Source organism: Toxotes jaculatrix, chromosome 18 (genome assembly GCF_017976425.1).
Source record: "Toxotes jaculatrix isolate fToxJac2 chromosome 18, fToxJac2.pri, whole genome shotgun sequence".
Taxonomy (NCBI): domain Eukaryota; kingdom Metazoa; phylum Chordata; class Actinopteri; family Toxotidae; genus Toxotes; species Toxotes jaculatrix.
Window position 1 is genome coordinate 15,038,516 of NC_054411.1, and position 26,516 is coordinate 15,065,031.

General features: G+C 42.2%; 4 protein-coding genes and 1 long non-coding RNA gene across 6 annotated transcripts; 3 read left to right on the top strand and 2 right to left on the bottom strand.

The window, feature by feature from the left end:
- The first annotated feature begins 18 nt into the window (after window positions 1–18).
- On the top strand, window positions 19–7,227 carry znf598 (zinc finger protein 598). The gene is made up of 12 exons (XM_041062627.1): window positions 19–262; window positions 1,341–1,453; window positions 2,219–2,348; window positions 2,667–2,878; window positions 2,993–3,210; window positions 3,333–3,426; window positions 3,559–3,746; window positions 3,887–3,962; window positions 4,060–4,937; window positions 5,222–5,381; window positions 5,560–5,707; window positions 5,965–7,227. Exons 1-12 carry the CDS (start codon window positions 89–91, stop codon window positions 6,337–6,339), a joined length of 2,766 nt encoding a protein of 921 aa, XP_040918561.1. The 5' UTR covers window positions 19–88; the 3' UTR covers window positions 6,340–7,227.
- A 1,874-nt stretch (window positions 7,228–9,101) lies between these two features.
- On the bottom strand, window positions 9,102–17,158 carry syngr3a (synaptogyrin 3a). 2 transcript variants are annotated; one of them, XM_041062637.1, is made up of 5 exons: window positions 17,037–17,158; window positions 16,657–16,952; window positions 13,935–14,169; window positions 13,245–13,390; window positions 9,102–12,492 (listed from the first exon to the last, which is right to left on the bottom strand). In XM_041062637.1, exons 2-5 carry the CDS (start codon window positions 16,756–16,758, stop codon window positions 12,283–12,285), a joined length of 693 nt encoding a protein of 230 aa, XP_040918571.1. In that variant the 5' UTR covers window positions 16,759–16,952; window positions 17,037–17,158; the 3' UTR covers window positions 9,102–12,282. The 2 variants fall into 2 exon arrangements, with proteins under 2 accessions (XP_040918571.1, XP_040918572.1); XM_041062638.1 differs by having other exon boundaries at window positions 16,657–17,041.
- Window positions 14,139–18,748, top strand: LOC121198470. The gene is made up of 4 exons (XR_005896338.1): window positions 14,139–14,258; window positions 15,911–16,042; window positions 17,055–17,084; window positions 18,616–18,748. It is a non-coding gene; the product is annotated as an uncharacterized LOC121198470 (long non-coding RNA).
- On the bottom strand, window positions 18,452–20,360 carry gfer (growth factor, augmenter of liver regeneration (ERV1 homolog, S. cerevisiae)). Its single transcript, XM_041062643.1, has 3 exons — window positions 19,966–20,360; window positions 19,084–19,298; window positions 18,452–18,824 (listed from the first exon to the last, which is right to left on the bottom strand). The coding sequence occupies exons 1-3, from the start codon at window positions 20,170–20,172 to the stop codon at window positions 18,662–18,664; spliced, it is 585 nt and encodes a 194-aa protein (XP_040918577.1). The 5' UTR covers window positions 20,173–20,360; the 3' UTR covers window positions 18,452–18,661.
- Window positions 20,361–20,368: 8 nt separating this feature from the next.
- drg2 (developmentally regulated GTP binding protein 2) lies at window positions 20,369–25,066 on the top strand. The gene is made up of 14 exons (XM_041062634.1): window positions 20,369–20,434; window positions 20,655–20,748; window positions 21,049–21,209; window positions 21,365–21,454; window positions 21,559–21,619; window positions 21,871–21,961; window positions 22,096–22,168; window positions 22,547–22,637; window positions 23,091–23,188; window positions 23,470–23,546; window positions 23,669–23,757; window positions 23,863–23,921; window positions 24,076–24,129; window positions 24,765–25,066. Exons 2-14 carry the CDS (start codon window positions 20,685–20,687, stop codon window positions 24,849–24,851), a joined length of 1,095 nt encoding a protein of 364 aa, XP_040918568.1. The 5' UTR covers window positions 20,369–20,434; window positions 20,655–20,684; the 3' UTR covers window positions 24,852–25,066.
- The last annotated feature ends 1,450 nt before the right edge of the window (window positions 25,067–26,516 follow it).

Sequence of the window (26,516 nt, forward strand, 5' to 3'; positions counted from 1 at the left end):
ACTGACTTTCATAATTACGTAAGCACTTCAGCGGCCGTACCTCTCTGTAACAACATTTAGTACAAAGGTTAATTTGTGCCTTTTCAACATGGACCCAACACCCACAAAAGAGGCAGAGAAGCACTGCGTTCTGTGCTGCCAAGAAGTCGACATCTTCGCCTTAGGAAAATGCGACCACCCGGTTTGTTACCGCTGCTCCACCAAGATGAGGGTGCTCTGCGACCAGAAGTACTGCGCTGTCTGCCGGGAGGAGCTCGACAAGGTCCGCATTGCTCCGCTACTGTACCTCGGGGATGGTGAATGGTGGTGCTAGCTAGGCCGCGTCGTCCTGGTAGTTTTTTTGTATCACATATAGCTAAATCTGAATGGTACAATCTTAGCTAGATTCATAATGAATGGCATTTATTACTGGTAAATGAGACATAACAACCAACGTTGTCTGCCAGCTGCTCAGAGTACTTTTCTCTCGCTGTCATTAGCTTAGCTAAGGTAGCTAACGCTAAAACTAGCAAGTCCATCAGTGTAGATTAGCTAGTTAGCTCTACCTTAATTCAGATAGCTCATCAGCTGGCCTTCGTAAATGAGCAGTTGACAGTGTGATAGTTCGACCAGCGATGCTAGTTTTAGCTTGTTCGCTTGATGTGTCAATGAGTTTGTGATTCAGTCTATTGTAATAGGAAATGTCAGCTGTCAACTTAACCAGCGTGAGCACGTTAACCAGTGCCGAGTGGCTTCTTAGTTGCTTCTTATCGGTTGTTGTGTATTTAGGTGCCAACCTCTTTTAAAAATAACATGTGTGCAAATCACCCCTTCCTTGAGGAAATCGGTGCTGTCAGACTGAGGTAGCTAAATTTACTTTAGCCAACTTGTCAGCCCAGCTGGACAGTGTCGTACCAGTTAGGGCCTCACTGTGTACCACTCCCTTCAAAAGTAATTCCAGTAAATCAACTTCCGAGCACAGATATTGTGAGCTGCATGTTGCTAGTGTCAAACTGTTTTGAAACGCTTTATTTGGTTGAGTATGAAGTATGTATGTAACTGTCTGTTCTGGCTTGGTTTTGCAATGTGAATGCATTCCCATAATTCCACAGGGTACCCAACACATTACGTAATGTTGCTGAGAGACACCAGTGGTAAAGCAGCATTTTCAGCCTGTAAAAATGTTTTTACTGAACTCTTTACGACTGTTATGAAGTCTATTATAAACCTTTCCTCAGAATCTAAGTTATTATTTCATCAGTGCGCTACAGCCTTATTTACCCTTTACTTGCCCCAAGGAGTGTGTGGCATGAAATGTTTAGTATTTCTTACCTACTTACTGACTGTCATGTTGTTCTCAGGTGGTGTTTGTAAAGAAATTGGAGGCCTTCTCGTCTCTGCCCTACCAGCAGTTCCCCTGTGAGAAGAAGCATGACATCTATTTTGGTGATGAGAAAATCTATGCTCAGTACAGGTAGACTTCAACTTCAGCTCCATTGTTTATGATTGTGTTCTGTGTTGTGTCGCAATTGTCAGCAACCACCTGTCAAATGATACCAACTTTTGACTGTGTCTGCTCATCCAGATAACAGACTGTGAGGTTAAGATAAACTAGCTAGATTTCTGATTTAAAGATATATTGTAAATGAAAGTTAAATAAATGCACACATATGCATTGCCACTAGAGCTTACAGAGACCACAACCCCTTTGACGATGATGTAAACATTAAAATGGTAATGTTCTCACACACACACAGCCATACTGACTGTGACGAAAGATACACATTCATATGGTTGGAAAAACCTCTTGTCATCTCAGCATGTAGCGGTCTGATGAATGAATCACAGTGGAAAGATATACAACCTCACACAGAAATAGTGTGACTAAAAGTAGCAGCATGAATTTGGAAAGTGCTGTGCTGTCTCCCCATGATACTTACATGCTGCGCTTTTGTTTTAACTGCTGCTTCTTCTGTCTCCCACTTATAAAAGATGTTAAGGCTACAGTTTACTTGTGTTGACTGAAGTGTGCATTTAGCAACTGTGTGTGGTTTATGTGGAAATTATTTGTCTCAACAGAAGAGAACCTTTATCTAAACTTTCTAGTCAATTAAACAACAATAATAATAATAATTATTAATAATACTGTAGTTTGATTCTGATTACATGTTTGCTCTAACTCAAATCTGATTGAACTCTCTGCTGGGATGTGTGTGTGTGTGTGTGTGTGTTTTATCAGGCATCTGCTGCTGTCAGAGTGCGTCCGCTGTTCAGAGTCTAAGGTCTTTGCAAGATTTGAGGAGCTGGAGCAACACATGAGGAAGCAGCATGAACTTTTCTGTTGCAAGCTCTGCACAAAGCATCTCAAGGTATACCTTACTTGGTAAACATGCTAATCAGCCTGAAGGCTCTAATTAGGTTGGGATATTATCTGTCTGACTGATTTTAGAATTGACTCTGCCGATGTGAAAGTCATAAAATCATACCTCCATGTTATTGTGTACTACCAGCAAGATCTGGTGATCTTCAAATTGAGGCAGGTCAGGTGGAAAGAAAAGTGCACAGGTGTAAATGCTGATATTCCTTTGAGAGGAACCTTTCGACCTTATGTGAGGAAAAATGTTACAGAAGATCAAGATCCCGTCGGTGTCAGACTCTCTTTCCTTAAACTTTTCTTCTCCCACCAGATCTTCTCCCATGAGCGGAAGTGGTACAACCGTAAGGAACTGGCACGTCACAGAGCACATGGAGACCCAGACGACACAAGTCACAGAGGACACCCGCTCTGCAAATTCTGTGACGACCGTTACCTTGATAATGATGAGCTGCTGAAACACTTGCGCAGGGACCACTACTTCTGCCACTTCTGCGATGCAGATGGTTCTCAGGAATATTACAGGTGTGTACGGCCGTTTCACACAGAGATACCCTATCTGGTTATGAACCATCCACTGAAAGGGAGAATGGTAAAGCCGGTTGTGTAAATTTTATTTTTTAACCCTGCTGTTGACAGTGATTACCAGTACTTGAGTGAGCACTTCAGAGAGAGTCATTACCTGTGTGAGGAAGGCCGCTGTGCCACGGAACAGTTCACCCATGCATTCCGCAGTGAGATCGACTACAAGGCCCACAAGGCTGCAGCACACAGCAAGAACCGGGCAGAGGCTCGACAGAACCGCCACATCGACCTGCAGTTCAGCTACGCCCCGAGACCACAGAGGAGAAATGAAGGTCAGAGAGAATGCTGTTGTTTTGTTTGTGTGAGGGAGACTTACCCTTTCACAACACTTACTGTTCCACATGGATTATTGTTGTAACCAATGAATAAAACAAGTGTGGGTGTCTCTCCGCAGGTCTGGTGACAAGCGAGGACTACGAGGAGACCCGTCACAATCGAGGAGGAAGAGGACGGCCTCATGGGGGACAGAAGAGCTGGAGATATTCTCGGTGAGTCTAAATGACCAATTATCTGTTGAATGCATCAGCATCAAGTGCTATTGTTGAGGAGTGAGCACGGAAAGTGTTTAACAAATGACTGTATTTTCACCCTTGTGCGTGACTATGTGTCTGTCCGTGCAGAGAGGAAGAGGACAGGCAGATAGAAGCTGCTATGAGGGCTTCCATGGCAACACATAGACAGGAGGAGAGAGGAGCTGTGCAGGAGAGGAGCGCTCCTAAACACAGTAGAGAGGAGAGGATGGAAAGAACAGAACCAGAAGAGCCCAGACACAGGACCGGACACATCAAACCAACAAACAAACCTCCAGGTGAAACGGAAAAAAGTAAAAACTTACCAATTAATTTGTTGCTTGGTTTTGAGCTTTTGTCCTTGTTTTTTGTGTTTTAGTCGTGAAAGGACTGGTAATGGGTTGTGATTCTGACACATTTATTGTCACCACTTTGACAGTAAGAACAATGAAGAGCACTAATCCAGGAGAAGAAGACGACTTCCCAGCTTTGGGAGCCACAGCTGCGACATCCATGTAATGTTTTACACACAATACAAACCAAAATTCTCATCAAACACTCTGGTGTGCCGACATGTTTGATTCCCGTTGTTGTTGTTGTGTCTCCCCCCAGTGTAAAGTCAGCTCCTGCAGCAGTTCCAGCAACCCGTGCAGCTTTGAAGGAGGACGACTTCCCTAGCCTCTCAGCTGTAGCTGTCGCATCCCCCATGACCCCGGCGTACACTGCCCAAACCAAGAAGACTTCCTCTTTCCAAGAGGAGGATTTCCCTGCCCTCGTGTCCAAAATCCGCCCTTTCAAACCTACAGCAGGCACCAACTCTGCTTGGTCAAACAATACTGCTGTAGGTAAACCCATCTCTCATCCTCCTCCCTCCTCCAGACCTCCCCCTCCATTGTCATCTGCGTCCTCTGGCCCTCAGCTCCTCTCCTCCCCAACTTCTTCATCCTCACGGAGGAAAAAGAAAGTAGGAGAGAACGGGAAGGCAGCATCTGCCCGGTCTCCTCCTTCCTCAGATGATGAGAGCGGGGGAATGACACAGCAGGAGTTCCGCTCAGTGCCCACCATGTTGGACATTTCCTCTCTGCTCACTGTTAAAGGAGGCAACAGTAAACCCTCCACTGTGAACTCCGGCTCTTCAAACCCAGCCCCCAACACTGATCTCCCTACCTCCAAAGCCAGCAAGAAGAAAAAACACCAGAAGAACACAGCAGCTCCCTCTACATCTGTATCCTCAACTATGACGACAACTGTAAATACGATCTCAGTGGAAAAGGCTGCACAGAAGGAGAACGTCCCTGAGAAAACTCCCAGCAAACCTCTTTCCAGCTCTGTGACAGCAGCACTTACAAGCGGATTGGCTAATGGTCTCCCTGAGAAATCACCACCCATTAGCAAGGAGCCAGTTGCGATAACCCCTCACCCTAAAACAGACCCTCCTCCTGAACAGGAGGAAGAGTTTCCTGCTCTCATGACCAAGAAACCGCCACCAGGTACAGCACAGCAGGCTAATATCACAATATTCCTTTAGAATTGTTTGACTTTTTTTTCTTTGTATACTAAAATTTTAAAAGCTGAGTATGTTTTAAACTGGCCTGATCGAGGCTGTCTCAAAAAAGAGTGTGGCAAAAAAAAGTAGGAAAAGATTAGCAGATTAAATTGAAGTGAAAACCAGGCCCAGGTCGGGGACCATGCTGGTCGGGTTTAGAAGCGCATCCGTTGACTTAAGTCCTAGGAGGTGATAGATGTGGCAGCTCACAGTGTGCTTATCTGTCAGGCTTCAAGCCCTCCTTCCCGATGAAGGCCTCATCTCTGTCCTCCACAATGCCCCCACCTCCACCCGGTTTGGCAATCTCAGCCCCTAAGCCTCCCCCAGGCTTCACTGGGATCCCCCTCAACAGCAATGTGGTGGAGCCTGCTCCTTCTGCAGTCAACCTGTAAGCCACTGCCTTTTCACACCTGATCTCCTAATGAATTTCCCCACGGGGATTAATAAAGTATCTCTATCTATCTGTCCTCTTGATTTGTTTGTATTTGACCAACATTTTGGTGTTGCCCCTTTTGTCCTTCTCTGTTAATGTTTTTATTTATGTTTTCTTTTTTTTTGGCACCTAGGGCCCCTAAGTTCTCTAGCAGTGGTTACCGAGTTCCAGAGGACTTCCAGCAGAGGAACCTGGAGCTGATCCAGTCAATTAGAAAGTACCTCCACAACGATGAGTCAAAGTTCAACCAGTTCAAAAACTACTCTGCACAGTTCAGACAGGTACTCACCAAGATGATGTTCATGAGAATCCTTTAAGACGTCGCATTCCTTCGTCCATTAATCACAAATTTTACTCTTGGAATTGTGTGTTGGAATTGTGCAACTGTACATCAACAGTTAAAACAGCAATTTAATTACTAACGCATCAATAATCATTACATATTAAATGTGAAGACAACAAACTGTACCGTTCTGAAGCCCCAAGTTTGATAGCTTGAAACGTCTTCCTTACTTTGCTCATCTGTCTTTGTTCTCAGGGCGTGATATCAGCAGCTCAGTATCACCGCAGCTGTAAGGACCTGCTCGGAGATGATTTCAACCGCATCTTCAACGAGCTGCTGGTGCTCTTGCCAGACACCGGCAAGCAACAGGAGCTGCTGACTGCCCACGGAGACTGTAAGGCCCTGGAGAAACAGTCGGGGGCTGGAGGAGGAAAGAAAAACAAGAACAAGAAGAACGCCTGGCAGACACCTAGCACGGCGGCTAACGTAGCAGCCGAGCTGGACTGCCAGGTGTGCCCCACTTGCAGACAGGTACTGGCCCCCAAAGACTTCAACTCCCACAAGACCCTGCACATCAGGGAGAGTGAGGAGTTCCCTTCCTTGCAGTCAATTAGCCGTATCATTAGCTAGCCCCTCGTTTTTTTTCCCCCTCTGCTCCGTTTGCCACTGTGGGGCAAATTTTCAGTTGCCCCTGCAGCCCTGTGAAAGTCATGCAGGAGCCATGCAGTGTGGAAATCAGCTGCCTGTTTACTGAGCGACCACATCTGAGAAGAGCCGGGGCCTCTGTATCTCATACTGAAGGTGAATTTGGTTTATGATGTTTTTACTTTCTGTTGAGGATTATATTGATAGATTTGTGAGAATGGTTTCTACAGTTTAGACACACGGGGTTGTTGCAGCTCAACTCTTCTTTCAACTTGCATCCTTTGAGGACGTCTCCAGCTGGCACTGGCACTGGCAATGTCTAATCAGTTTATTTAATGAAAGCAGAGACACAAGATGAGGCTTTACTTGAAGAATGTTTTGCTCCCTAGTACAAAAGTATATTGGTATAAGTATTTTGTACCATGCTTTGTGCTTTCACTTTAACAGATAACAAACATTTCTTTTGTCAACATCAGAGTTGATAAAGTTGTGTAAAATTCCCCGGAGGGCCTGCTTAACAAAATAAACACATACATGCTCAGTTCAACATTTTAGAACCATATTTATTGAAGCGTAGCTATTTAATTGCTTTTAATTATTGGTTGCTTCATGCAGGGGAAGGTGTGTTTGAGTGAATGCATTGTTCCCTGTCAGAGGCGTCATGTAGGAGCATGAGAGACAGGAAGTAAGCTGCTTCAGTAAATAGAACAAATTTCAGTTCAGGGTTTGAATGTGTTTGTATACCATTTTCATTTATTCTGTTCATGTCACTCACCAGTGGATCTGGTTTACTGACTGACTGATAGACTGGTTAATTGGAGCAGTGGTGTTGCACAGGGTTTCAAATGGTAACTAAAGACCTAAACAATGAAAGAGTGTCCTTGCCTGTTTTCCACAGTTTTCAAATAGTATATTATTTTTTAAGAGATGACTGTTGATTGGACTAAACCTTGGAAACTAGGATGGACATTGTTCTCACTTGTTGTGTTGTTTTATGAACCATATCAACAGATTAATTAAAGAAAACAATTGGCAGATTAATCAATAATGCAAATAGTTGTTGGTTCAAATTTTTCTGTCTTTTAAAAGTGGCACAGACTTCACACAAACTCAGGGACGGAAACAGGCAGTCCAAAACATGTTTTCTTTTTTATTGGAGTGACGGTCAGACTGCAGTCCAGAGACATTCAGGTAATAGACAGTGACACACATTTCTGTACAAAGCGTTTTTACACTGAAGAGGTCAAACACCTTCAGAACAGGAAGAAACAACTCAGAAAACATGTTAAAGGGGTAGCACGCTACAAAAATCAATGTTTGCTTGTTTGTTGCGGTTACATTACAATTTTTAGCATTACAGGGGGAAATACTCTCACATCAATGCAATTTACTATACTGAGAACTCCAATTGATGGCACTGGCATCAATGACTTACCTTTTATCTCAGTCTAACAAAACGACAGAGTGATCACACAAAACTTTGATTTTGGTGCCGTCTGCCCCTTTAAGAGTGGTCAAACAAATTACTTCCAACAAAGAGTGCATTCTAGTTAATAAATAATCATTATTAATATTATTATTATTTTTTATTTTTATTTTCAGTAGTACAGGACAAACCAGACCCTGGACATCATCACACACAGGTTCCATTTACTTCAATAACATACTGAATTTTACAGTCAGCCAATACCACGGTAGTGTACATGGGCCAGAGCACAAAACACAGAGAATGCTTGTATTATTATTTTTATCTACCACACTGACTGAAGAGACCGAAGCACTGAGAACAATAATACAACCTGACCTGACAGTACCCCAAACTACCCAGCAGTACCCCTATAGGACCTAATACCTCCACTGATATCCCAGTCTCACCCAACCACTTAACTGGTTTACTAGCAGCCTAATAATACCCAAGATTTAAAGGACTATATTGGTGGCTTTTTATATTTCAGCATGCTTGTACATACAATTTAATTATCACAGCGTGGCAATGCATTTGTGAGCAGGAACCTGATTTGAAAACTCCTCCAAAACAGACAGATGACATTTTAGAATCTGCTTCTTAAAAGCAGTGCATTACCAAGCAATGTCCTACAGTCAAATCTGAAAACCAAACAATAAGCAAAACTAGATGTACTGAATAGCATCAGGGCAGATAGAACTTATCATGTCTCTACAACTTGCATATTAAAATGAACAAAAGACAATAACTGTCAACAGACAATAGGTAATGAGCTAAAACATGAAAAGCCACAAGTGTAGACCTTTAACTACTCCAAACTGATTAAACCATTTCCCACCCTACACAGAGTACCTGAAAGTATTTGGAAATCAACCCAACCTAAAACCTCACCCAGTAATAGTCCAGCACCCAAAAACGTTGCACCCTTTCCCGAAGCAAAATCCTGAAAGAAAGTAATACTGGAATATCCCTCAGTTTAACACAAGTACTCACTTAACTACTCACTCACAAACAGTCTGGTGAATGAATACAATGCAGAAAATCATGCTCATATGTAAATCCAAAGCTGAGTAGTCTTTGCTCTGTTTTACAAGACTACTTTGAAATTATTTTATTACTTCTTTACCAGAACAAGGAAAGTGTGGAACAGACAGGGCTTTATTTCAATTTGCCTTAAAAGCAATTTCTTTACAACTATACTTATCTGACAGAAGTGTGAATCTTTACTTTGTGAGCCAATAACCTCACTAATAATAAGTAAGTACTTCAACACTTTCTCCTGTTTTGTGTGAGTAACCCTTCATACTGAGATTTTATACTGTTTAGGGCTGGAACACAGAGCCTGTGTTTTGGTTAGTTTTTTTTTTCCTGTCTGTTAGCATGGTGTAGCTCAAGGTCCTGGATTCTGGTGTCTGATTTTGATTCAGTACTACAGGTTAAAGTTTAGGATCCTGGAGTCAGCATTCAGGGGGCAATTTTTCCCCCTGGAGCTTTGAAATATGTACAAACTCATGCATGTGTACATGTGGCCTATGAGATTGTGAGGTTGAAATAACATCACTGATGAAACAAAGTTGTTTGGGTGCACTGTCACGGTTCTGACAATCACAGACTGTGATTAATTTAATCCTGACAGCTGCACTGATGGCTGGTCAATCTCACTTTGCAGAACACCTTGGAGTCAACTTAAGAATTACACAGTATTCAATACATGATGAGTCCTATACAACAATTTCATGCATTATTATCATGATAACTTCTAAAACTCAGGAGAGCCTCAGTTGTCCCACTGCGGCAGAGCCTTCTCTTGTCAGCAGAGGGCGCTGTTTACATGGGCTCTGATAGAAGAGCAGGCAAGGCATTCTACAGGTCAATTATATCACTCTTAACATGAGGTTTTATATTTGGCTCTGTTCATCAAAAAATTTACAAACAAAACAAAAAAATAGAAAAAAAAATTCATTTCATAACTTGAGATATCTTGACAATGACACTGATATAATATATTTAGCAGAAAGACTATTTATATTTTGGGGAAATTATTAAATGGTGTAACAGACTTATGATTTCCTCCTCTGCACTAAAACTCTTGACAAACACACGTTCAAGAAAATAACTGTTATGCACCACAAAATTGAATCAACTGCACACATTCACGCATTTTCGCACAAGCACACAGATCTCATGCATGCTAATGCACGTGCACATGTACACCTGTTGCACATGGACGCACTCACGCACACACATACATACACTCACACACCAAAACTACAGATTCACTGATGGCGAGTGTACGTGAACCACGACACAGAGACACTGCTACACACTGACATAGTTGGCATGATTACTATCTACATCATTAGAGACCCACATCCACCCAACCCTGTCCCTGTCACCATGGTGACAAATTCCAACCCATCTCCCTCAATGGCAGGGTTGCAGGATCAATGAATTGGCCAGCAAGCAATCTTTAACATCCCACAGATTTTTTTTTCTTTTGCCTGAGACTGTAGTGAATCATCCAGCAACCTGACCTCTCTCACTGAATAAAAGCTCATCTATTGCCCCCTCCCCCCTTGGCTTTGTGATTACATAAAATCCCACAGACATTAACAACACAGTAGTAACGTAGTAATCAAAAGACGGCAATAAGAACATAGGGCAGTTTGGCAGCTTCTAAAACGTAAACGTAAACAGACCTGACTTACCCGGAATCTCCCCAGTCGCCCCATTTTATACATACGACACTCAACATAGGACACTGTCTCAAATAACACACTACATACATTCCCTGGCACCATGGATGGATTATGGGACAGTGAGCCCCTGGGCGCAGACGAGTAAAAGGCCCCCCCACCACTCCCATTCTGGTCGTGGTTGTTTCGCCTCTGTTTGTGGCTGTTTTGAGTCTGTTTTTGATGGTTTCATGTCTCTGTCGTTGTGGTGTCTCTTTGTAGTTGTTGTGAGTCTCTTAGTCTTTGTCATTTTGCTTCTCCTTGTAGGAATTTTACATCTTTCATTTATTTTTGTCTCCTGATTTTGTAGTTGTCCTAGTAGTAGTCATGATTGATTTTTCCAACAAGTAATGTTAGGTCACTTCAAACAGAGGCTCCAGCACAGGGTCCACCTGTCCCCGTGAGCCCCTGGGTCCCTGGGCCTGTGCCTGGTAAGCCCATTAAGTAATCCATCCATGCCTGAGACAGAAATATAACAGACTGAAAAGCGATTCGCTGTGGATCAGAGTTTCCCCAATGAATCTTAAGAGTGATCAAACTGCGAAAACTGACCCTTGAAAGTGAAAGAACCAGAATAACACGTTAAGCTATTGTGACAAGGTACTGTGACACTGACCTTTAAAACTATGTTAAAATAATGAACAACACAACATCAAGGAAGACCAAAAATACTTGAAAAGATGCCATAATAGCTTTGTCAACAATACTAATTATATACTATAAATTAGCAACAAGCTTTGCAGATGAGCATTTCTCTCAGGATCTGTCCAATATAACGTCTATCTTGCAAACTTCACCAGGGAAGCTTAACAGTTTAGATCAACAATTTTTATGTGTCACATTTGCCTGAGATTTGTGAGTAAAATTCAAAAAACCAGCAAGTAATTTGAGACAGTTCCTAAAATCGGTCTAATCTGATGGCAACTAGCCTACCTATAGTACAGTATATACCTACCTACATAAGAATGTGAGATATTGCACTTAGTCACAAAACATTGTCGTCATTGTTTTTTTTTTGTTTTTTTTTTTTACAGCATGTGGAAATCTACTAAATTAAGTCACTGTCTGAGACACACAGTACAGTATGGCACTTAGTTGATGTCTAAGTTTGAAAACATGCAGATTCAGTACACATGATCACTTTTAACTGCAGCAGGAAAAGAGGGAGGAACAACCAGACCGTACTGTAGCTAAAGAAACATTCCCCGTAACTGTTTGGCATGAAGGGGGATTTTAACACTTCAGTGAATGAAAAGAGTAAGATGAAGGTGCCGCGTGTGAGTGCCCTCTGCGCTATATTTAGTCATCTAAAAAAGAGACGAAGGAATTAGCAAGTGAGTGACTCGTGGTGGAGTCTCTCACTTGTTAATTCCTTCATCCTTTTTTTGTTTGTCCAAATTGTGTTTGAATACTGCAAAGTAGCCTCCTCTTCTATATCTACTCTTCTTGTTTTCCTTGTCTCTCATCTGCTCTGATCTGAGGACAATGGGTTTGCCAGCGTAGGAAACTGGGTTCAACACACAGGTCTAAAGCTGGAATGTTAAGGAGGGAACGAGAAGAGAATACAAAGAAGGAGAGGCCACCATTTTTTTTTTTAACAGTTATTGAAAACTCAGCTCAGATCAACACAGAAACAACTGCATGTGTAACATCACAGAAAGCAATTTTCTTTAACTTTCCTCTCATCCCTCTCCCGGTCTTCCTCTTCCACCATCAGGTTGATCCTATCTAGTAAATGGGAACCTGGTATGTGGGTGCTGCGTTGTTCTCAGTGAATGGTGGGCTCTGGTAGGTCTCTGTGGTCTCAGTGTTTCCGCCTCCTGGTGAATTGGAGGGATATGGCTGGGTGGGTGCGCCGCCATCCATGTGCTCCGTGGTGAACAAGGTCATGTCCGTACCAAGCAGATACTTCTGGACGGCACGCACTGTTAGACCAGCCTACAGGGACAGCAAGGGATGGAAAAATCAGAAAAACTACTCTACGTACTGCACTTGTCAAAATACAATAGACTAAATCATGAGAGGCCAGTTTTCATAACTAGACATGAGTCAGGAAACCACCTTTAAAAGCAGTAATTGCCTCTATGGACATAAAGTTACTTTTGGTGGAAACAGCTAGCTTGACTCTGTCTAAAGGTAGTCAAGCAGATACATGAGCAGTTCCTTACCTTACATTTATTCAGAAAATGGATTACTGTCGACAGTTCAGGTCATGGATGGATCAAACGGGCCTGCCAGTGACAGGGGCCCCGGCTGATCAGAGAGGCCTTAATCCAGAGCCTTTGTTTGAAGTATTATTAATTTTTCTCTTTGGAAAGTCAAATGGCTCTGTGAAAAATGGGGATGTCCTCGACAGGTTTTTTCTGCCCTGATCCTAACATTTAGTTTGGTTTAGTTTAGTTTAGACAATTAAGACACATGTAACATTCTTGACTAGCTTGACTAGACCTGTCTTGCTGCAGAACAGGGATTTGCTTTACTACTTACTGCGGCTCGGTATCTCTATACTGTACTCTGTATTGCTCATAGTATGACTGAGTAGACTAAGCCTTTATTCTGGCTGTTCTATCCAAAACGGTCTATGCTACCATTTATTGCATCTGTTTGCATTGTTGCATGTGTGCATATTCATGCATATTCGTGCACGAATATGCACGAATACACATGTCTGTGTAGTTGCGTACCCTTACCCAAGTGATTATGGAGAAGAAAGAGAAGGCAATTGCTGCCCGAGCTGCATCTGCCCCCTGGTTGAGTGGCAGCTCATCAGCTGTGGTCCGAGACCACTGATTGGCCAGGAAACAGAAACTTACAAAGTACAGGAAGGTCCAGAAACCTGCCAGAAACCAGTGGAGCAGTGACACAATGTTACAGCAGAAAAGAAGGTAATTCCCACCTCAACTTTACAGACAGAGGAAGAAAAAAACCACAATGGCCTACAAGTGTTGATTTTTCCAATCCTAGCCACATGAAGCTCTTCTTTGTTCCCTTTAGAAGTCAAAAATACTCTCATTTCTCTAACACCTTTTTGTCAGTTAACAGGTTTCATTTCTCTTGTTCTTTTGTGGTGCAAGAAAGCAGCCATCTGAAACAAAGAAGTGGGACTTGTTGGACTAAATCTAAATTTGGGGGAAATCCAGCTGTGTGAATTCTTCCTTTCAACCTGATCAAGCACTAGCAAAGACACTATTGATGGCTTATGTCTCTGAATGCACTCCCATTGTAAAAGAACATTCACAGCCATCACCGACACTGCTCCTGGCAGTTTCACAAATCACAGGCGGACTATAAAATGTCCAAAGTGTACTCTTTTCTTTGTACTTTTCTGTCAACTCTGTTTGCATGTGTCTGTAAATATGTCTGCATAGTTGCCTCCTCACCTGAGAAGCCTATCTCAAGCATTACAGCCTTCTTCCTGTCTTTGACAGAGCTGATGGAGGAGAACTTATAGTCGAGCAGGAAGAAGAAGGAGCACGCCAGCAGGCCCACCAGGCCCACGAACACGCCGTAGTTACAGGCATCCGCATTCTTATTGAAGACACAGTGGAGACGCTCGCTGCCCAAGTTGACATAACCCTCGTTCACGATGGAGGCAAAGACCACCAGGGAGAATATCTGTGGACGGGGACAGAAGAGGAAGAGCAGAGGGTGGAGACAAGGGAGAGAGAAAATGGAATGAGGGAACAAGACAGGAAGGCAGCTTGGTAGGTAAAAACTGAAGAAAGAAAAAAAAATATTGCTTGAAGAATCACCATACCTCTCTAATTTTCTTTCCATCACCCTCTCTTTAAGAAGCACAAACATTGTTGCAGGCTCACTGGAAACAGGATTGTGGCAGTGCTACCAGAGAGTGTCTCTTTGAGCGTGCTCAGACCAAATGCATTAACCTAATTTCCTCCCTTTTCTCTGACTGACTGAAGAGGTGGATGCTTCACTTCCCTTTAAGAATCACACAGTCCCAAGGCAGCGTGTATACCAAAAGAGAGAATTTGCTAAAGGTCGCCATAGCTCATGCTGTAACACTTTCTTTTCCCCCAGTTAGTTCAGTTCATTTTTACCAGTAACACCCCTCTTTACATCTCATCTCTCTAGTTTATTGTCCGTCTTCCTCCCTCCCTCTGTTCTGGACTGGCACACTGACACTGATCAGCTGACTAACACTCCATGGCAGAATAGGGCCATGTGACACACACACACACACACTTGGGGGGTTTGGGTCATATGATGGTGGAGGTATGGACAATGGGATAATGTTGGGTCCATGTTTGAAACTAATCACATGTGTGGATATAATCTGAGCAGATACACACTGGGCTGCTTTTAACAAATCAGCGTGAAAAAGCTGCTCTTGCATCACAGTGCTGCATCTCCACATGGAAAGAGAAACGTTTGCCAATATCTTTGCAGGATTTTAAAAATATGAGAGCATGTGTGCAGTGAGTGGGTGTAGGAAAACTTGAGGAATTACAGTTTTTAGCTCAGTTAAAGGGAAATTCCACGACTGGCCATTTTGACGTTTTCACGTTTGATCAGTCTCATCTGTAATTTACTTTTATAGGGTTCACATTCCCTCTGCAATACTCATTTGCTTTATAATTTGATTTTCTTGTTCCTTAATTAGGAAACATCAGCTCCAAGATTATGTAAAATTAAGAGAGCTACAGCCTTAGCACTGTAAGAGTTTTTTCAGTTAAGACAATGAGGGTGTTCCCACAATGAACAAAGTGACAATGGATTTCTGGTGTATTTTCTACTACTAACCTCCATTCCAGTACATTTGCTCTAGCGCTGTACTTAAGTGCAATTTTCAGGTACTTGTAATTTACTCATTTCCATTTTATTCTACTCTTTACCTCTGACCCTTGTGTTGACAACCACTGGACTAAACTACCTAAATATGTATAAAGTAGGTTTAAAAAGCTCTAGCTTGATCAGTTACAACTCTGAAATGGTTCTCGTGCACTGATACATCAGCATTAACAATCCCATGTTTGTATTGTAGCTATTGCAACTAATTGTAGCTGTACAATAAATACTAAGGTGTGATGTGGCACATTTTGGAGGTTTTCAGCAGTGATTTTTGAAAAAATGCACAGAGAAATAACAGAATGGTAAATTAAAATTTAAAGCACATCAACCAAAAATTGTTCTAAAAGGACTGATGTAGATTTAGGCTCACAACGAACCCAGAAGTCTCAGTAGTAAATCTTGTCTAACCTATTCGTCTAAAGCCCCAAATCATGGATGTACAACAAATGCGGGTCTAATACAACAAAATAATCCAGAAACTAATCATTATGAAATTATTGTCAGATATTTCTCTCTCACTGACACAGCTCTCGTCTGTGTGTTTCAGAGATTTCTGCCGTGGTGAAGAAGACCTTCTCTGCGTGTGTGTCACCCAAAGGTGACGCGTTACATCAAACGCCAGGGCACGATGCGTCTCCGTGGCCCTGCGTGCGTAATGATGCTCACGGACCAATCACAGGTGAGATGACGGACGACGACCGTGTAGGGTAAATCAGCAAAATCATTAACGGGAAATATGATTGAGGTTAAAAAAAAAGAAAAGAAAAGAAAAAATGAAGTGGACATGTAGGGTAAAACACACGGTTGTATTTTAGAAAAAGAAAATGATATTTGACATCAACAACGGGAAACGTGGATGATGAGGAATATGAATATGGATCTGGCTTTCTCATTTTCTACACAAGCCAGGTCCGGTCCACTGAACATCTCAGGCTGTGCTTATTAACCATAGGCAGAGAAGATTTTTAAAAACGAGTACATGGAAGAATAGAGTGATTTCTACCCCTATAAACATCTGTACTGAAATCAGTTTCATGGTCAGGGTGTCAAATAGCCACCGGGCCTGGGTTACACCCTGTACGGTTTATTTCTGAGTAAATACACCCCCCACATACTGAACATGAATCTCACGGTTTCCATTTACACACCGCGCTTATCAATTATCGGTGGATTTCTGGGGGTCTAAATTTGCAGTGAGAACACGTCACGGGTTTCGCGCCGCAACGACAACAGAGAGCCCCCCCTTCACACACACACACACACAGTAACAGTACCGTAAAAACCCGCTCTCACCCAGGACAGCACTCTGAGGATGGTCTGCGGCTGTTTGGCGAAGGTAATCGGGTCGATGGTGGACCCGGTCCGGCCCGCTCCGAACGATCCCACTCCGTCCATCTTCTGTCGCGCTCTCTCTCTCTCTCTGTGCGCTCCTCGCGGCTCCACGCTCCCGGCTCCACGGCAGGATGGATGCGCTGCTGCTCCGCGGCTGTAGGGACGGGTCCTGCGCGCACCCAGAGGCGCGCGGGCACAACGGCGGACGCGGCGAGATGTGGGTGCGTGCAGGGGCGATCGTGACCGCGCTGCAGATTCTTGTGGGATAGGCCATTCATGTCAGAGACTTTCATTATCAGGAAAGTGGGCTTTGGAAACCGGACCAATTTTGGCTAACTCACGTTAATTCTCTCACGCAGGTTCTGGCGATGCGGGGCCCTGGATGACAGGTACACACACACAAACACACGCACACACACACACACAGATGCGGCGGCGCACTGGGATTTGCCCCATGCATTCCCAATGCTTAAGTTCAGTTTCACTATTAGTGATAAAACATTGCTCACTGCAGTAGGTGGAGCAAAGGGACGCCTCAATAATGCCAATGACAGCAGCTCCTCTCACAAAAGTTTAATGAGACAAGGCATCATGAGGAAACTTTTTTCCCCAAACATGCAGTTCCCTAAGTATTAGTTTACCTCACCCCAACTCACCATACAGTTCAGTAAAAGATGACCTAACCTAAATAAACACGGGCCTCAAGGAGTGTAGGCTACAAACAATATATTAAGTAAATCCTGCCTGAATCAGCCTTCAGTCACAAACACTGATGATTTATGAAACTTGGAAAGAAAAATGGTCTCATGATAACGTAGCTGTGCCAAATACCACAAAAAAGTATAGTCACAAGTGTCTTATCATGGGATATTTCCCATTTCATGTGGCCTCAACAATGACCATTTACTTGAACAGTTTACTGTCTCAACATGAAATGAACATTATGAGAATCACCACATTGCACTGAAGGTTACCGTGTTGTAAGGTGATTAACTGTAAACCCCTTTGAGGTAAATAAATAAAATCACATGGCATGTTAAAATGCCTTAGACACTAACTGCTGCTCAGTAGGCAATATGTCAGTAACAGTGTTGTACTATGGTGTTGTGAAAACAGTGGCTTCACAATCACTAATATTAAATTATGTTGTGAAAATGGACAACTGTGCTATACAATATCATGCATACATGGCTCGTGCCACTAGAGGTCAGTGACTTCAAAATTCAATATTTTAACATTAATGTTGATTAGAGGATGAAATAGCAAACAGAAACGTGCTGGTATAAAAAAAATGATGATAATAATTCAAACCCTGGAAATAGATGAATGCTGTTTTTCTCTGTTTATATAATCCTGCATCCTTTAATCCTCTATAGGATCACAGTAACACTAAAACAAATATTAGCTGTGGACTCTGTGTGTCCTTCACTGGCTCCTTAAATAACACTTTCAAGATCAGAGTGTTTATTAATAACACTCACAGATTAAAAAAAAAAAAAAAAAAAGCAATGTAGTATGTCACAGATATTTAGGTTCCAGTCTGCATGGTAATGCAGCAAAACAGTAAAACACCAAACAAATATTTAAGAGAGCATTGAGAACATGTGTACCTGCACGTTTTCAGTTTCACAAAAAAGTCTCCCAAACTTCTAAAACCCCTCAACAACCTCAAATAACAACAGGTTCAAAGAAACTTTGCCATGTTTCACCATAGGTTTTAGTCCAAACTTGAGAAACAGAGAGGAATACTTATTTGTTTTGTATCCTTAAGTTTTATTACCAGATCAGTTTTATTAACTAATCACAGAGCAAGACAAGCCATTCACATCACACGAAGTTTCTCACAACAGAGACGTGAGCTGCACTTTGTGGTGTTTACATTCAAAGTTTCGCACTGACAGAGAGAATTTCTCCTCACAGGTCTCAGCTCAGTCCTCACATCTCTCAGGATTCCCGAGACAATCCTTCAATCGCAGGAACCATCTTTCCACCCGTCCCTCCACCTCTCATCCACACGGGAGCAGTCAAACTCAGGCTTCCCCAACCGGACGTTGATGTCATTATGGAGACGACAGAGCCACTGAGAGAGAGCATGGCGACTGCTGGCATCCGGCTGATTGGTTTTTAATCTGCGGAGAGGAAATTATGTCACTTGAAAATTGCTTGTGTTATCTAATAGCATCTTAAAATATAGAAATGTGATAGCTTGTGCTTGTGCTAAAACGAGCATTAGAAGACTCATCCTGCTCTCATCCTGTAGCTTTGACCAAGAATGTCAAGCAGGTTTGAAATCTCTGTATGCTGATATACATGTCATACAAAAACCACTGGTTACCTGCAAGGAACATGTGACTGTATATTAAATCTAAAGGAGCACTGTGGTCTGACCTTCCTCTGAGATCCTCTGCACATTCATCACAGGGGAAGAACTTGGAGAAAAGGTTGATGAACTGCCCCATCTCTTGCTGCTGGGTGGAAGATGGATGGTCCGGGTAGTACGCCGCCATGGTATGCAGAAAGGACCAGGTGTTACGTCCCAACTCTTCCCTGTCCAGTGGACACTGTGGGTCTTCTCGTGGCTCTGACTCTGCAGCTTGGACCTCCTGGAGGATGAAAGTAGACGTTCAAACATGGAGCCACACACAGCTGAGTTCATAAGCTGGTAATTCATACAGACACAGGAAGGACAGTCAACTGTATAATGCCTTTCATTGCGGTTAATGTCGATCTGTAGTTGTGCTGTGGTTAGATACGCAAGTCAGGGTATCCTGTATGTCTTTACAATCCAGTCCTCCAGGCAGGGTGTTGGAGATCAGAATCAAATAAGTGTAATGAATAAAATTAATTATATCTTAAGTTAAAACGTTTCTACCAAAATTTGGAGACAAATCTCTAGAGCTGCAAAGATTAGATGATTAATGACTTAAAATACCCTTAAAGACTTCACTTTAGAATTTTGTTACATTTTGTTGCATTTTATTGACAATTAGTAGACTAATTGAGAAAAATAATCATGAAAGTAGTCAAATTTTCTGTACTTGGTTCCCAAGTGCTTGTCATTACAGGATAAGGACTCCTTTAACAACATGTTGTCACTCCTTAGCAGACAAACTTAGTTAATAAAGCTCCAAAGCTCTGCAACAGTGACAATGAAACAAAACATATCAGATAAGATCATAAATCATCATCTGGTCAAACCAAGCTTTATGACAAGTCACACTTCCACAGATCCTTCAAAAAACCTGCCAACCCGCCTTGACCTCATGTCACCTGTGCAGCAGCTGTCGCCTGTTTCTTCTGGAGCTTCATCCATGATTTAAAGTCCGTACAAGCCCTGCAAGGCTTCTTTTTCGCCTCCCCGGTCTGCTCTTTACCGGAGCTGTCCTCCGGTGGTTTGCTGCTCACTGCAAATGGAAAAGCCTCAAACCCGGGCAGGTTAGAGGCTGATGATCCTCTCGGTCCTGTGGGCGCAGCCATGTTGCTCGACCTTAGCTAATAACCACGGCAATACTGACACAATTGAATAGACTCATTAACGCCATTTAATTACTGTACTATTATCACGGTTAAAGCTGCACACTTCCCGACGACCGATATCAGCAATATGGATACGTGGGACAAAAGTTTCGTCGGCGTCAGTTTCCTTGTTTTTCTCCGGAACTTTCACGGGCACGGAACGTGTTCCGGTCGGTGATGTCAGTCATCTGCGCATGCCGCGGAGTGTAGCCTCTGTCAAAGTGTAAATTTCTTTCATTTTGCATCATTTAAAACTCTTGACATTGCGTGTGTTTTACGCGGATACTCATTTAAAGCTTTATGTGCTGACTCACTGCTCTTGTTGCCGGTTTGCCAACTGTTTAGTGCCTCTGTTAGCCGTTTAGCCGGGAGGCTAACAAAGCTAACAACTGTGGAGTGACACGTTTGTGTGTGTGTTTTTTTTAATCTGCCCTCTCTGACAGTGTAGTTGTAGCAACACCTGAACCGCCGCTATGGGGATCTTGGAGAAAATCGCGGAAATAGAGAAAGAAATTTCTCGGACACAGAAAAACAAAGGTGAGCGAGAGAGAGAGCGGTCTTAGGGCTAACTGTTAGCTACAACATGGGTGAACTTGCAGCCAGCTGTGTGTGTGTGTGCTGTCAGTGTTATGTTACTCATTAATATCGCAAGAAGAGGCGAGCTAATTGACACCTTAAGCTTGATGACAGTGTGCCACCACAGTTAAAGGAACAATCCTCTATTATCAATTTTATCTCTAAGTAAAGTCTGACAGGATAAATTGACTCCTTAAGTCGTCAAACCTTGCAGAACAGGCCTGTCAATCACATTTTTCTTTCTTTCTTTCTTTCCTCCAGCTACTGAATACCATCTGGGGTTGCTCAAAGCCAAGCTAGCCAAATACAGAGCTCAGCTTCTGGAGCCCTCCAAGTCAGCGGGGGCCAAAGGCGAGGGCTTTGATGTCATGAAATCAGGAGATGCTCGTGTTGCTCTTATCGGTTTCCCCTCTGTGGGTAAGGTACGTTGACACGGTGGGTGATGGGTTGTCCTTCTTTCTTTGTGGCCAGCATTCTTTAAATCCTGTACTGTAGCTCAAATATCAGCATGCCAGCAGTCTGTGAAGTGCCAAAGATTTGATGTGTTAATTTAACGTAACTCTCTTGTGTCCTGCAGTCCACCTTCCTCAGTTTGATGACATCAACGGCCAGTGAAGCTGCTTCCTATGAGTTCACTACCCTCACCTGTATACCTGGTGTCATAGAGGTAAACACACACGTTCAGATCACTACATATTTTCTCACTTGCAATTTCAAAACAGTGATGAGCAACTTAATATCTTATTTGCACTGTTATTTGTTGATCTACAGTACAAAGGGGCCAACATCCAGTTGCTCGATCTTCCAGGAATCATTGAGGGTGCTGCCCAAGGTACCATCAGCTTCCATGTTGTTGTATATTGTTTGAAATTCAGTGAGCATGAGTTACAGATTTGTAATATATCTGTTTGACTGTTACGGTTTAATTATTAATGGATGATTAGCAAATTGTTAATCATTGGGCTGTGAGCATTTCCTACATGTCAGAAATACTGATTGTGGCAGCAAGCTTTCCTTTAGTTTATAGAAAAGACCCAGCTTCCATGCCATTGTGATATACTGACCATTGACCTTTTGTTACAGGTAAAGGTAGAGGTCGGCAAGTCATTGCGGTTGCCAGGACAGCAGACGTTGTCATCATGATGCTGGATGCCACCAAAGGAGATGTTCAGAGGTGTGTGAGGTTCTCTGTTTTTGTGTATAAGCCAGTTGGTCAGAAGAGGTTTGAGGGATATGTGACTAAAATGTTTTAATGTTTTTCAACTAATTCTTGCACTTAACTTTTTTTTTTTTTTTTAATCTTTCTAGAGGACTTCTAGAAAAAGAGTTGGAGTCAGTGGGCATCAGACTTAACAGGACGAAACCAAATATTTATTTCAAGGTACAGTTTCTATTTTTTTCTTGTAGAAACTTTTTGCAGCTAATTTCATGGAGATCTGGCTATTTGTTTTCAAGATACAACGCCAGTGTAAAGTGTTGGTTAAGGGAAAACGTTGACATGATGGCGGGAGTACATAAAGATGGACAACAAAATCATTAGGAAACAATCCACCAAGAATATCACTGCAAACTGACCCTTTTCAGTAGTTGTCCAGCTACTTTGTTCTGTTTGTGTTGGATGGAAGAGCCAACTGACACAACAGTCTAAAAAACAAATCCCTTAGTATGATTTGGGAAACATCTGCACGAGCTTGTCATTTCCAGAAATAAATGAAGTGTCAGACTTCTTCAAAATGCTTTTTTTTTTCTGTCCCTGTAGCCCAAGAAAGGCGGCGGCCTCTCCTACAACTCCACAGTGCCTCTCACCCACTGCTCAGAGAAGCTCGTTCAGCTCATCCTTCACGAATACAGTATCCTTCATTCTGCCAGTTGGCAGAGGAGACAGACACTTGAACGTTTCCCTGTCCCCGTGACTGTCTGTATCTCCCCCTCTCTCTTGCTGTTTCTAGGTTCCCCACCAGTAACTGAATTTGTAGAGATGCATCACAGACAGGAAAGTCTGGGAATAAAACACTTGAGCTCTGTTGAGGAACATGGAAATAACAAATTGCTCACTTTACAAGTATTACAGGAATTTATTTCACAAAATTTTTCACCTGGATAATTTGTGTCAAGAACTTTTTTTTTATTCTGAGCCATAAAACAACTGTCATGGAAAATCATAACAAAAAATCTTTTAGCATTTTACCTTAGGACCACAGTGGAAATCAAAAGTATTTATGTGTTGTCTCTCCAATGCTTTGCACCCAGTATTAATGACTCGTGGTAGCATCTGGTTGATTTCTTTAACCCCTTCTCCTCAGAAATCTTTAATGCAGAAGTCCTCTTCAGGGAGGACAGCACACCCGACGAGTTCATCGATGTCATTGTTGGGAACAGAGTTTACATGCCTTGCCTATACGTATGTCAACACTCAGTAGAACACTGGGTCAAAGCCTTGTAACTCAAAAAAATAAACAGTTTAGAAACCTCCTTTTTTGTTTTGGATGAGCCCTGTCACTTTGTACAGTTCTTTTAAAAGGGTTGTTTTGAGAGGATTTATTTGTCAACCCATATAAAACAGTAAATCTTTTTTTCAAAAACGTGAAAATCACTATAATTGCTGCTTTAAGTGTCAATGTTTTTTGCTTGTGTACACTTGTATGGAGTCTCTTTTTCCCTCATTGTTTGTGTAATTTACAGGTGTACAATAAGGTGGACCAGATCTCCATGGAGGAAGTGGACCGCCTGGCTCGCAGACCTCACAGTGTTGTCATCAGGTGTGTGAATAATGAGAACGAGAACGAAACGTGAATAGTTTTGGTGGAAAGTTGTCATCTTACTATCTGTATGTTTGTAAATGAATTAAACTTCTTTCCCTCTGTGTTCGTATCTATTTCAGCTGTGGGATGAAGCTGAATCTGGATTACCTTTTGGAGAGGCTGTGGGAATACCTGGCCCTGATTTGCATTTATACCAAGAAAAGAGGAGGTATACTCACATTTGCCCTCATTCACCCATCAGTCTGTAACATACACATGAATATGTTGCTTTTAAGTTTAACTTTTATCCATTTCTTTTTTTTTTTTTTTTTAGAGCGCCCAGACTTTAATGATGCCATCATCATGAGAAGAGGAGCAAGTGTAGAACATGTGGTATGTAAAATGCATGTGCGCACATGTGCATGCACTGTTCATATCAGGATTAACCCTTTTAGAAAATGTATGCATACACAATAACACTGCCTTAAGCATATAAGGAGTTTATATGAATGATCACAAATATGGCTGTTTTGTGTTCTCCCTGCAGTGCCATCGAATCCACAGAACCTTAGCCAGCCAGTTCAAATATGCCCTCGTTTGGGTAAGTTCAGGTTTCCAGAGGCAATGACCTTCTGAAAATTTACCGTTTGAACCAACTGTTCCATGTTGACCTGTGCTCAAGAATAAACCGGGCAGTTTGCAAATGTTAGGAATGTGGGGCTTTAGATGCACAGTGACTGATGTAGCCCCAATGGTTCACAAAACTCATGCAGTTTTGAAATGACAGTATGTTTTTGAAAGAAAAAGCATTTATATTGAAAATCACCAGTGTTAAACAGGGCATTCCAAACACGCAGTTTGATTCAGCTTCATTGGCAAATGGGTAATTGGGGAACTTTGGTTTAAATGTGTGAGGGATAAAGTCCGGACAGAAATATCCACCACTGTCAGCACTTTGCCCAGTTTACTTCACCCTCTGAGCAAAAGCTGTGTTTTCTGTACAATGCTAAATGAGAGGCAGAGCAGAGTAGATACACAACAGAGAACATATTTCATTTTCAGACTTTATACACAAATGTAAGTGTTGCTACAGCTACAACTTTTTTTGTTTTAAAGAGTTTCTGTATTGCAACTGTCCCTGATCAGTAACTTATTTCCCAAAATGCAGCTCACTGTGTAGTGATTTAGTACCTTTATAAAATTGGATCTGAACTATGCAGTCTTATGGTCTTCCAGGGAACCAGTACCAAGTACAGCCCACAGAGGGTCGGCCTAACACACATCATGGAGCACGAGGACGTCATTCAGATCGTGAAGAAGTAAAACCAGCTTCTGACTGGACAGAGGAGAGACTGAGCAGGAGTTTAAATGAAAAAAAAAGTACTGTACAGTAGATATACAGCAATGGAAAATAGCCACCATTCATATTTTGTATATGATAATTAACAAAAAAAACAGGACAGGTGTATTTTACCTTTTAAGAGAGACATACAGTGATTCTGAGAGAGACAGCTGGAAAAAATAAAGTCCATAAAACAATAAATGTTGTGTTTATTTTCATTAAATCAGTTTCATCTTTATATACAATATGACTGGTACATTTCAACTACATTTCATCTGGATTAGATTTAAGCAAACCTCTCATCTGTAGAGGCCAAGACTTGGATATACCCTGACTCGGTTTAGTCACCATTTCATTAACATAAAGACCACCCACTTTGTTGTCTTGTTTTACTTGTCTCTGAAATTCAGTTATTGTACATTATAGCAAAAAAGTTGATTTGAGAAAATATATAGGGTCAATTTAGACTAATGCCACTGGAAAGTAGGTCTAAGAATTAATATTCTCAATTTTATTTATTTCTCTTGTGTGTACCTCACATTTAAAAGTATAAAGTAGCAGAAAATTAAAATGCTGTAGTAAAATACAAGTAGAATTGTAATGAAGTGTCGTACTTGAGTAAATGTACTTAGTTACTTTCCACCACTGTAAACATCCAGTGAAGTAGCAATAAAACAACACATTTTTGAGTGGATGGGCAAAGTAATTGTTTCCCATGTGAGAAGGAATCTTACAGAGGTGAGTGGAAAACAGCCATTAAATATAAGTTCTCACTAAATGTGCACTGCTTTATCTTGCTGTATGACAATGTTATTTCTGTAACAGTCCTCCAGGTTAGAATCCTGCGCACCTTGATGCCTCCTCGCTGGCAGGTGAGGATCAGTCACCCCCGACCCCTCGCCACTTCCTCCATCCCTGCGGCCCTGCTGTTTGTGGCCCCGAGGCAGGCTGACCTTTTCTTTCTTTTTTTTTTTCAGAAATCCTGGACTCCCAGCCAAATGCTCCCCATTCACCCGCACACACAAGCACAATAGCATCATTAAATATTCACAAGCATCTCTTTGGTCCAGGAGAGGGGGACTGAGTGGGAGGCTTTATGAGAGAAAGACAGAGAGAGAGAGAGGGGCTGTGAGTTGACACTGCTGCCCTTAAAGATGCCTTAAAGATGTCTCATCAGAGCGAGTCGTGGATGGAGAGATTCTGCTTTGGAATAACCTGAAGAGGAGAGAAACAATGGAGAGATAACACTGTGGCAAAGGAGAAGAAGAAGACATAAAGGTACGGTCGACTGGGTGTGTATTGTGTGGAGCAGGCATGACACTTGATGCTGCTTGGCGCCATATGGCATTTCTAAATGTGAGTGTGTGTGTGTGTGTGTGGTTCCGGTATACACAAGCAAGAACTGGGTGTTTTATTGGAGCTATTTTATAAGCCTTGTGTTTGATGTGGTGGTGTTTAGTGTGGTGTTTAAAACCATAAGCTGTTCAGTCTTAGTTCAGAGCAGTTTACATGCTGACCCCTTCTCAGCTCCTTTTAAACAGAGTCAGAGTAACGTGGGATCAACCAAACTTTGTTTTTAACTGACAACATTAGAGACTCACCTGAAATTAGCTCCTGTGAGTCTATGCATCTTTTTCACTGCATGG

Coding starts and splice junctions, on each gene's coding strand:
- znf598 (XM_041062627.1), top strand. CDS start 89: ATGGACCCAACACCCACAAAAGAGGCAGAGAAGCACTGCGTTCTGTGC. Junction 263..1,340: donor GCCGGGAGGAGCTCGACAAG/GTCCGCATTGCT, acceptor TGTTGTTCTCAG/GTGGTGTTTGTAAAGAAATT. Junction 1,454..2,218: donor AAAATCTATGCTCAGTACAG/GTAGACTTCAAC, acceptor GTGTTTTATCAG/GCATCTGCTGCTGTCAGAGT.
- syngr3a (XM_041062637.1), bottom strand. CDS start 16,758: ATGGACGGAGTGGGATCGTTCGGAGCGGGCCGGACCGGGTCCACCATC. Junction 14,170..16,656: donor TCCTCAGAGTGCTGTCCTGG/GTGAGAGCGGGT, acceptor CCCCGTCCACAG/ATATTCTCCCTGGTGGTCTT. Junction 13,391..13,934: donor GCTTGAGATAGGCTTCTCAG/GTGAGGAGGCAA, acceptor GGTTTCTGGCAG/GTTTCTGGACCTTCCTGTAC.
- gfer (XM_041062643.1), bottom strand. CDS start 20,172: ATGGCTGCGCCCACAGGACCGAGAGGATCATCAGCCTCTAACCTGCCC. Junction 19,299..19,965: donor AGGCGACAGCTGCTGCACAG/GTGACATGAGGT, acceptor TTCATCCTCCAG/GAGGTCCAAGCTGCAGAGTC. Junction 18,825..19,083: donor GCAGAGGATCTCAGAGGAAG/GTCAGACCACAG, acceptor TCCTCTCCGCAG/ATTAAAAACCAATCAGCCGG.
- drg2 (XM_041062634.1), top strand. CDS start 20,685: ATGGGGATCTTGGAGAAAATCGCGGAAATAGAGAAAGAAATTTCTCGG. Junction 21,210..21,364: donor GTTTCCCCTCTGTGGGTAAG/GTACGTTGACAC, acceptor TGTGTCCTGCAG/TCCACCTTCCTCAGTTTGAT. Junction 23,189..23,469: donor TTTACATGCCTTGCCTATAC/GTATGTCAACAC, acceptor TGTAATTTACAG/GTGTACAATAAGGTGGACCA.